The sequence below is a fragment of the Bufo gargarizans genome, chromosome 6 (assembly GCF_014858855.1).
Source record: "Bufo gargarizans isolate SCDJY-AF-19 chromosome 6, ASM1485885v1, whole genome shotgun sequence".
NCBI lineage: Eukaryota > Metazoa > Chordata > Amphibia > Anura > Bufonidae > Bufo > Bufo gargarizans.
The window spans coordinates 316,421,401-316,431,423 of NC_058085.1; the positions used below are offsets into that span (position 1 = coordinate 316,421,401).

A 10,023-nucleotide genomic window follows, 5' to 3' on the forward strand; every position below is an offset into this window, starting at 1 on the left:
CAATATGCAGTCAGCTCATAAGCTCCCCCTAGTGGTGGTGACATGCAGACAAAATTTGATTTGTAGCTGTAAAACTATTTAAAAGCGGTTGGCCACTTTCTGGCTTCTTGTGACCCATGTGTAGGTAAGTTGACTACATGACACTTACTAATATATAGCCTTTGTTGATATGCTGCTATATTTCACAAGCCATGCCCCCTTATTAAGCAAATCTGTGCTGTCCACATAAAGGTCTTGTCCATAAGATGGCCGCTGACGGAGAATCATGTGACCAGACATCTCTCAGCCTCCTCCATTCAAACACACCGCACCTGCACCAAAACCCCAACTCTGCAAGTGTAGACGGCAGGTTCCATGTACAATGTATGTGAATGGAGGAGACCTCACATGAAGGCGATTTGCCATGACCCTCCATCAGCAGCCAGTTTATGGACAGGACCTCTGTGTGGACAGCACACAAGAGAAGGTAAACAAGGGGGCAGACCTTAGGACGTATAGAAAATGGCAGAGAATTTCATCAAAGTGCCATATAGTCATCTTACAAACACATTGGTCAACAGTAACCAGAAAGTGGTCAACCCCTTTAAGAAATGAATAATCCATAAATGCTGGATCTAAAAACAACATGATAACACAAGGTGGGGTTTCACTTTAAGCATAGTCAGTCAACAACAGCTACTTGCACAGATATTTGTGATTAGCTGGAAGAAATAAGTGTTGTAATGCTGACAGAATATCACGTGGCACATTTTATAGTTACAAAGTTCAGCAGTGATCGGGATGTTCGGTCAAAAAACATGCAACAAGTTCTCCTTGGGATAAAATGCTTACTGCATTCCTACAGTGCCGAAGATCACAAGGAAAACTATTCAGAAACCCTTCATTTCAGTCTTTTAGGAGTATTTTCTACATTTAAATGCGACCAATTAGAAATGACACATAAATAATATGTCTGTGGTAAAGCCATTGATAGCCCGTATCTTCTCATTTATTACATCACCAGACAAGCGAGATCAGTGGGATATGGAATACATATGGGGAGATTTATCATAGACGGGGCTATGATAACAGGCACGCGAGTCGTACACCTCCTCATACATTAGGCGCAGCATATGGCAGCCTGTGCACCCACACCGATATCTACGTCAGCCCCTGGCTGGAGTGGATTTCAATGTTCTTCTACCCCAGAAAACTGGTGTAGAAGATGATGAAAGTGGCAAGGCTGGCGGAGAAATGTTCAGTTTAAAACGTTGCAAACTTGCAGTTTGCGGCTTTGATGCCATAAAAGTGGCAGAGTTTAAGGATAAATCTGGCCTATAATGCGTGGTTGATCACTAACCCTTCTTAATATAAAGTTATACAAATCTGCCTGGGAAATTCAACAGCGGCAGAATTACTGTATTTTTTGCTTTTATAAGACGCACTTTTTTGCCCTCAAAGTGTGTGTGTGTGTGGGGGGGGGGGGGGGGGGGGGGTGACTGTCTTATAAAGCGAATCTGTCGAAAATCAAGCTGGCCAACTGTATTGCAGGAGCTTTTAATTAGCCTGCGATTTACCGTAAGTGTGTGGCAGGAGGCTGCAGTTAAGCATTCAGTGAAGCTGAATGCCACCAGCCTGCACACCCATAGTACACCGCTGCTGCCTGGGTCCACTCCATAGAAGAGGAGGGGAGAGCAGTTCTCCTCCGCTGCTGCCCCTTATGTAGGTAATGCTGATTGGTTGTGTGCGCCGGCTGGAACTTCCGCCTCCACCAATTAGCTTACCCCCTCCCTCCACTCCGGCCATGAGCGCCATTGCCACAGACCACCAATGGAACTTCAGTGAGATAGGAGGGAGGAAGGAGTTGTAGTGGCCTCCGTCGCCCTGTTCTATCCCCTGTCACCTAAAGTCCCTGGTAAGTGACAGCTCAGGGGCTGACCTAAAAATTAACTGTGTTAAATGAGACTATACCCCCCCTCATCCAAAAGAATGCACCCATGTACTGTATTACCATCTTTAGGACGATGATACAGTTAAATACTGTGGAGAGGGTGGCAGTATTTTGAGCCGCACTGTGGTATTTAATTCTGCTGCGGTGGTACGTTGTGCTGCACTATGGTATTGCAGTCCCTGCCCACTTCTGTCGCCCCCGCCCACTTCTGTCGCCCCCGCCCACTTCTGTCGTCTCCTGTTTTCTATCAATTTAGTCCTGCCAACAACATGGGGCCACTTTAAGTTGCCAATCCACCCCTGGATAAATTTCATCTACTGAAGAGAGACAACCCCTTTAAGGCAGTTTTCTGATCTGGATCCACATGTGGATGTATTTTAAAGTGGACTTAATAAAAAATAAGGAGATTTTTGTATAACTTACCAGTAAAATCTCTTTCTCGCTCTTCATTGGGGGACACAGAGACCTTGGGTATAGCTATGTCCTCTAGGAGGCGTTGACACTAGTAAAAGCTGTTGGCTCCTCCCCTGGCAGCTATACCCCCTCCAGCCTGGAGAGAGAGCTTCAGTTTGTGAGAAGCAGTAGGAGAAGCAAGCTAAGAAAAAAAACACGGAACACCAACCATGGCAAAGGACCCAACGGGCTCAAACCATCAACTGCCACAACTGTGACCAAACAACAATACTGGGTGGGTGCTGTGTCCCCCAATGAAGAGCGAGAAAGAGATTTTACTGGTAAGTTATACAAAAATCTCCTTTTCTCGCCCAGGACACAGAGACCTTGGGACGTCCAAGAGCAGTCCACAAGGGGGGGGGGAATAAACACAGACCCATGGAGCCAGCGCCCCTGCAGGCAACTGAGAACTGCTGCCTGCAAGACCAAGCTTCCAGAGGCGGTGCCCGCCGATGCATAAGTATGCACCTGGCAAAATGTTGTGAATGAGCGGAAGGAGGGCAGTAGCCGCCCCGCACAACTGCACGGCTGAACCTTGAATCATCCGAGCCCAAGAGCGCTCACCCCTCTGGTGAAAGGAGCCGCAACACTGAAGGGTGGAACCCTGCCCCGGGGACAGAATGTTCAAACAAATGCAGACATGCAATTGACACCCTGGAGGCCGCCAATGTTATGCGAGGACCCTCCGGAAAGACAAAAACAAAGGCGAGCACGTACGCCGGAAGGAACTGGAGGCTGGCAAATAAACCGTCAGAGCCCTGACAACGGCCAATGACCCAACTCCCTTTCCCTAGGGTGTGAAGGGGAGGGACGCAGTGATGGAAGGCCAGATTCTTCATTGAGATGAAAATCAGAGACCACCGTCGGGAGAAAGGAAGAACGGCCCCAGGGAAGCTCCTACCCCTGGCAGAACCAGGACAGGTTCAAGGGGAGAATTCCGGAGTGCTAAAAAGACCAAGGTCTGATCCCAAGGCGGTAAAAGGAGGACGGCATGGAGGAACCGTACGGCCATTCCCTGTAGGAAGGAATTGTGGACCCCGGGTGGGTCAGAGGACGCTGGAAGGCCACACAGTGCCGAACCTACCCAGCCAAGAACTAAAGCCCAAGCAAAAAACCCCGGATCCACCCCTGCTAAGGGGAAGCGCTCCACGGAAACGGAAGTGGTCCACCAATGTCCCCCCGAGCCGACCAGGTTTGACGGGAGACTGAGAAGCTGCCTGAATGAGGCATGTCCAACCGCGAGCCAGGAATCAACACATTGGATAGTCAAAAGTAGTGACGATATGAGAATCATTGACGGAAGAATTCCGTTAGCGACCGTGTATCGACGGTGTAGCAAAACCGCTTGACGGAAGCAAACAACCAAACCAAGATTAGAGAGAAAAAACTTCTGCCTCAAGGAGGAAGAATAGAAGGGGTGTCCCGTTCCAGGAACAAAACTCCATCAACAGACGCGACAGCACCCCCGCTCATCCTGGCGTGGGGAGTCTCATAGTCTAGCCACGGAATGTGCAGTGAAAAGGTATGACTACATCGGACAGACATGCCGACACCAGTCAAGTATCAAGAGAGGTAGTGGTACACACTGGTAGCGCGCCCAGGACCAACGGTAGGAGACACCTGTAGAAGGAGGAATATAGGAAACGTCACAGGCCAACAGTCGGTCCGGAACAAGACCGAAAGAAAAAGAAAAAGCCACAGAACCAAAACCCTGCATCACATAGATGAGGGGGAGTAGCAACAGAGGAACCACCAAGGTTTGCGGAATGGCCGTGAACCCCGAGCCAGAGAAGGAAGAACGGAAGGAGAAAGGGGGAAGGACGAAGCCCGTTCCCCATCCGAGACCAGCAGTATACAGAAGTAAACACCGGATGATAGCAGTGATGCCATACTCCGCCAAAGGAGGAGCCTATGCAGCGTACGCCACCGAATACGGAGACAGAAGAATCCGTCAACTGACGAAGGAGCCGTACAGGAGGAGCCAGATTACGCAACGGCTACTACAGGACCCCCATACCGTAGAGGAATCCGGTAGAAGCCACGGTACCATACCGCCCCAGGGAAGGAGAGCTAACTTTAAACGCTCCACCCGGGAAGGGCGCTGAACAGGAACAACTGCCCAGCAAGCGTCAGGGTAGAACCCCTACCTGATAGAATGCCCCACTGTAGCGACTGCGAACGCTAGTACCCGCACAGGCTGAACAGGCTGCAAAGCTAAACCAGAGTGCCAGCCCAAACACTTCCCACATCAGGAATGGTGGAAGAGAGTAAGGAGTCAGTGTAACACTTGGCCCGTTGGCACGTAATCACCATATATGTGCAATGGTGTACGCACCACTACTGATGCGGACAATACCGTTACCGACTGGGACAATGGAAACCCATGGAGATGGGAGTCTCTAGGACACAAGTGGTTTTGGGCAGGTACCAAGAATTCGCGCCAGCCCGCCACCCTCCCCCTCTGGGTCGCGGCCTAGCAGGTCGCGAAACCAGGGCCTAAAGTTCCGATGCTCAGCCACCCCGGACCCTCCCCCTCTGTACTGTAAGTCAGCCGGAGGGTGGAGGGACCCGGAGCGGAGCGCGACACACATCCCGCAGGAGAAGCCGCACCGCGGCCGGGATGACAACAGGGGAAGGAAGCCTATAGGCCCCAAGAGAAGCCGGGGCCTAAATTTTCAGCGGCGCCCGGAGGACCGGGATGTTCACCCCGCGGCCGGAATCGTGACAGCCGGAGGTCCATGCTAAGTAAGTGCCCCGCGGCGCGAGACTACCGCAAGGGGTCAGATGTCCGCGAGCGACCAGAGGCATTAACCCTTTCGGAGCTGCGTGCTTGACGCCTGCTCCCGAAAGAGTAAAATGAAGGATACTGCCGCCAGAAAGTGGGAGACGGACTGCGCTCCAGTCTTTCGCCGGAGGTGCCCGGGGAGAAGATACATTAACCCTCTATGAGCCGGAAGCAGTCGGCCTAGAGGGCAAGTGAGAGGGGGACCGCGTGTCGCATGGCGCCCGCCGGATTAACCCCTTCTCTCTTTAGGGGTCTTGTCATAGTTGAATAAAGTCCCCTGGCCATTAACCTTAGGGCGACCCAGATTTTCAAAGATGGAGGGAGGGGGAAGAGGGCTTCATACTCACCTAGTCCCATGTACTCACCTCTCTCATCCTCTTCTCTTCACCCTCCCTAAGTGGACCCTCAAGGTCACCTTCTCCAGCAGGGTCACCTCCTCAGCAGCTGGCACCGGAGTGGCAGGCGTCTGGTATGGCGGGAGGGTCTTCTCTTTGGCGGACCTATGTGACCCCTTGGCTGGCGGGATGCAGGGGAGCGAGGCTGCCCTGGTCCACTTTGTCTTCTGTGGGGGAGGCAGCAGTGCGGAATCGGCACTGGCGCAACTCGACCCCGGGAGAACAGGGAGGCGAGGCGACCACTGTTGTCCCATCTGAAAAGGAAGGAAAAAAATAAAATCTTCAGGAGATCCCTGCAGAGCAGGGAGGTCTTGCCTCCTATTGACACTAGAAAAAACTGAAGCTCTCTCTCCAGGCTGGAGGGGGTATAGCTGCCAGGGGAGGAGCCAACAGCTTTTACTAGTGTCAACGCCTCCTAGAGGACATAGCTATACCCAAGGTCTCTGTGTCCCCCAATGAATATGGGCGAGAAATATTGTTTTACAGACTTTCCATTGAAGTGCTGGAATTTCTTTTCCTCTCTGAATTACTGCTGTGGGCCCTGCTCTTCATGTCCTTCCGTGCGCAAGGAGAGTGGCGAACTGGTGACAAACTGACAAAAATGAAAAAAGTACCTTTTTATACTTGTCAAATGCCATAAACTGTATGGCGCCATAGGGAAAGATCCTGACCATCATGGCTCCATTTCCTTTGTACAATCCCAAGAAACCTTCATTCTTTTTGATGGCAAATACAGTGGCCAGAACGCCTACAAGCAAGTAAAATGGTACAACGTGTGAAATGTTTTCTCTGTGGTAAACCGCATTTCATTCCATTAGCTTTGTCAGGTCCCTTTAAATTATAAAAGCCACCAATGGGAAAATTACTCCATGCCATTAAATCCATTAGGACGTTTTTCTTACCCAAGTGTCTGTAGTGGACATTTTGTGCTTGTAACAGAATCTTCACCCTGTCCAGAGGTGCAATGGTGGATTTCGCGCAGCAACTTGCAACGCCTAGATAAAAATGGACAGAAAGTGTATTACCGTTATTTTATTCTACGCTGATAGACCTAACTTTAATAACAGTCACGAAAGAAAAAGTCCATAAGATCTACTATTTTGCTGATAGAAGAAAGAAGACATGGGTGTCATGGCCGCTAAGGCTACTTTCACACTTGCGTTTTCCGGTACCGAGATCCAGCAGAGGTTCTCAATACCGGAAAAAATCATTTCCGTTTAGTCCTTATGCGTTCTGAATAGAAAGATCTGTTCAGGATGCATCAGGATTTCTGTTCCGTCAGCATTCAGTTTTGTGACCGGACACAAAACCGCTGCAAGCTGCCGTTTTGTGTCCAGTCATAAAAATGGGAAAAAGCTGATCTGTTTTTTTTTTAAAGCCTAAAAAAACGGATCCGATACCTATTGACCTTCAATGTATTTAGCACCGGATCCATTATTTTTTTTCAGTTTTGATTTCACACACCCGCATTCTAACGGGAACGGATGCATCCTTATGTGCAAAATCAAAAACGGATCCTCTGCTGGGACTCAATACCAGAATTAACAACGCAAGTGTGAAAGTAGCCTAAAGGGGAATTCAACAAGAGAATAGCTGACTATCTAGGATTCAAGTGTAGTGGGAGACGTTCGTTTTATCAAATGACTGGTTGAACAGAGCCTTACCGCTTTATTTGGGACAATATCCACACTTCCATTTAAATCAATATCAGATCTGCAGCGCCCCCCCCCCCCCGCCCCTAATCATCTCTTTGAAGAGAATGCAGCGCTCATACAAGTGCCGCATTCTCTTCACCGTTTACCTGCCCGCCATGGACATTACAGCAAGCAGGTGTAATTACACCTAAGCCGTTCCATCACCTGTTCAAGTGAATAGGACGGAGTCCTCCCATTGAAGTGAACGGGATGGCGGAGCTGTAATGGCAACTGCTCGCCACTGAGATGACGACGTACAAGTGCTGTGCTCTCTTCAAACCGATGATCGGCGGGGGTGCCGGCAGTCAGACCCCCACCGATCTGTTATTGATGACCTATCCTGAAAACAGGTCATCAAACAAAAGAGGACAACCCCTTTAAGTGATTTTTCACCTTTTAGATATTGATGACCTATTCTCTGGATAGATCATCAATATCAGATCAGTGGGACCCGACGCCCAGCACCCCCACGAATCACCTGTTAACTGCGGCTGCTAGACACAGAACAATGGACAGAGCGGGAAGCAGAAGACTCTGTCCATTGTGTAGTATTTTTTTCCATCCCTATGCAGACAATTTGAGAACTAGATATTCCTCAGAATAGAGAATTTCACGAGAAATGTATGCATTTTCTAACTGCATGCCGCCATTGTTTCCTACAGCCATTCTGCATTTCTTTTACCGTATCAGACACTTCCTTCTTGGTCAACCAACTTATATTTAGGTTCATAAAACATTTAGTTCTGTATTGTTAGGATAGGAAAGTGTGTTTTACCTCCTGCCACAAACGACCTAAGCCAATAGAAGTCTCTGTATCCTGGGTTTTGCAGTCTGCTTTTAGATGGAGTGATGGCGGCTTCGGAAGTCATCTTGATCAATAATGCATGTTTCCTTTATAGAAAATACTGGAGAATAAAATGACTGGAAATGTTAATAAAATCACATTACAAAAAGTATTGGAAATGTTCTTATATTTCAATAGTCCCTGTCGGTGCCACGCACTCTGTATAAATCAATAGCGCCGGTGAATAGAAGAAGCTTTGTAACTTATCAGAGAAAAATGCCTCCTTTACCGCTCCCAGTTATCCAACAGCCTCTGCTGAAGGCCGATTTACACCGCACAACTGTAGGGCCAATAACGGGTAACAAACGTCAGTACAAACGCTCATTCCTGATAATCTGCCCATGTAGAGGGGCTGCCGATCACCCAATGAGCGAGCAAGCACTTGTTCATTGGGCGAACTCATGGTTGATGCAGACACCAGGGACCCAGAAACAATGATTCCGTATGAGGACAAGCGAAGGCATTCGCTCATTCCCATACAGGGGAGGCGATTGCTTCATGTAAAAGCAGCTCTCACCTCTTCTGATGAGCAGACAATTATCAGTAAGGTACCCTTCCTTCCCGACAATTTTCTGCTCATCAGCTCGGTGTAAGGGCTCATGCACACAAATTATTATTATTTTTTTCCGTGTCCATTCAGTTGTTTTTTTTTGCAGACTGCATGCAGAACCATTCACCACAATGGGGCCGCAAAAAAACTAAATGACTCCGTCAGTATTCCGTGTCCCCATGTCCCTTCCGCAAAAAATAGAACATGTACTATTATTGTCTGCATTACAAACAAGGATAAGACAGTTCTATCAGGGGCCGGACATTACATTCTGCAAAATGCAGAATGCCCCCATCTAGTATCCGTGTTTTGCGGATCGCAAAACATCCAGCAGTGGTGTGCATAAGCCCGCAATGTTTATTTAAAGGGAACCAGTCACCAAGAAATGCACTGCCGTCTGCCGACAGCATGTTATAGAGCAGTTGTACACGCCGGGACGTCTTTTCAGTGACTGACAGCTATCTACATATACACACATAAAAGGGAATGCCATCAGTCACTGATAAGATGGGCCCCCCCCCCCCCCCCGTGTACAACAGAGCTCAGAAGGAGCAGAGATTTAAAGGGAATCTGTCACCAGCGACCTGCCGAGCCCCTGCAGTGATCAGGCATGCACCGCTTCTGTCCCCGCACGATCACCATGATGTAATAATACTTCAAAATGCGGCAAGTCACTTGCCGCCATGACGTACTATTACGTCATATGTCGGGAAGGGGTTAAAATGCTGTTTTACCGTTTGCTTATCCAAGGCCCCATTACCAAGTTGTGAAACTTTTGCCCAATACGCAAATTAGGCTTTTGGTGCAATAGGGGAGTTACCATTGCTGTTGTTGCATCCAAGCTCCACTCATTTTTGTGGCCTGCCCCTCCCTCGTAGCTTAGCCTGTCAATCAAAACAGAAAGGGAGAGGTTGACCACTGAAAGCAGCAGAGCTTGAGTGCAACAAGAGCCCTCATTGCACCAAATGCCAAATTTGCATATTAAGAAAAAGTATCATACTCGAGAATGGAGCCTCAGATCAACAAGGAGAAACAACATTTTAAATCAGATGGACCACAGCTATTTGTTCCACACATCAGTAGTTTAGGCTGGGGCTACACTGCAACATTTGTCGCAGTAATGTCGTGCAGCATTTTTTGTAATGATAGTCTATGGGGGTCGCACTGCGACATGACATCCAAGTTGGATTTCTGTGCAACTGTCATGTTGCAGTCACAGTGTGACACCATAGACTATCATTACAAAAAAAGGTTGCGCGACATTCGCAGTTTATTTGTACCCTTTTGTCACGCTACAAATGTCGCTGTGTAGCCGTGCCCTTAAGGAGACTGCAGCTCTCTGACACAGATTGCCAAGGAAAGCTTCATCCAT

General features: G+C 48.7%; 1 protein-coding gene across 2 annotated transcripts in view; it reads right to left on the reverse strand.

The window, feature by feature from the left end:
* SLC25A16 (solute carrier family 25 member 16) overlaps positions 1–10,023 on the reverse strand; it is a 31,888-nt gene that overhangs the window by 19,926 nt on the left and 1,939 nt on the right. The window contains exons 2-4 of one of the 2 annotated variants that reach the window (XM_044297648.1): positions 8,033–8,162; positions 6,466–6,558; positions 6,178–6,311 (exon numbers count right to left, since the gene is read on the reverse strand). In XM_044297648.1, the coding sequence (XP_044153583.1) occupies positions 6,178–6,311; positions 6,466–6,558; positions 8,033–8,126 (321 nt within the window). In that variant the 5' untranslated portion in view covers positions 8,127–8,162. The remainder of the gene's footprint in view (positions 1–6,177; positions 6,312–6,465; positions 6,559–8,032; positions 8,163–10,023) is intronic. The other variant, XM_044297650.1, reaches the window with a different exon arrangement.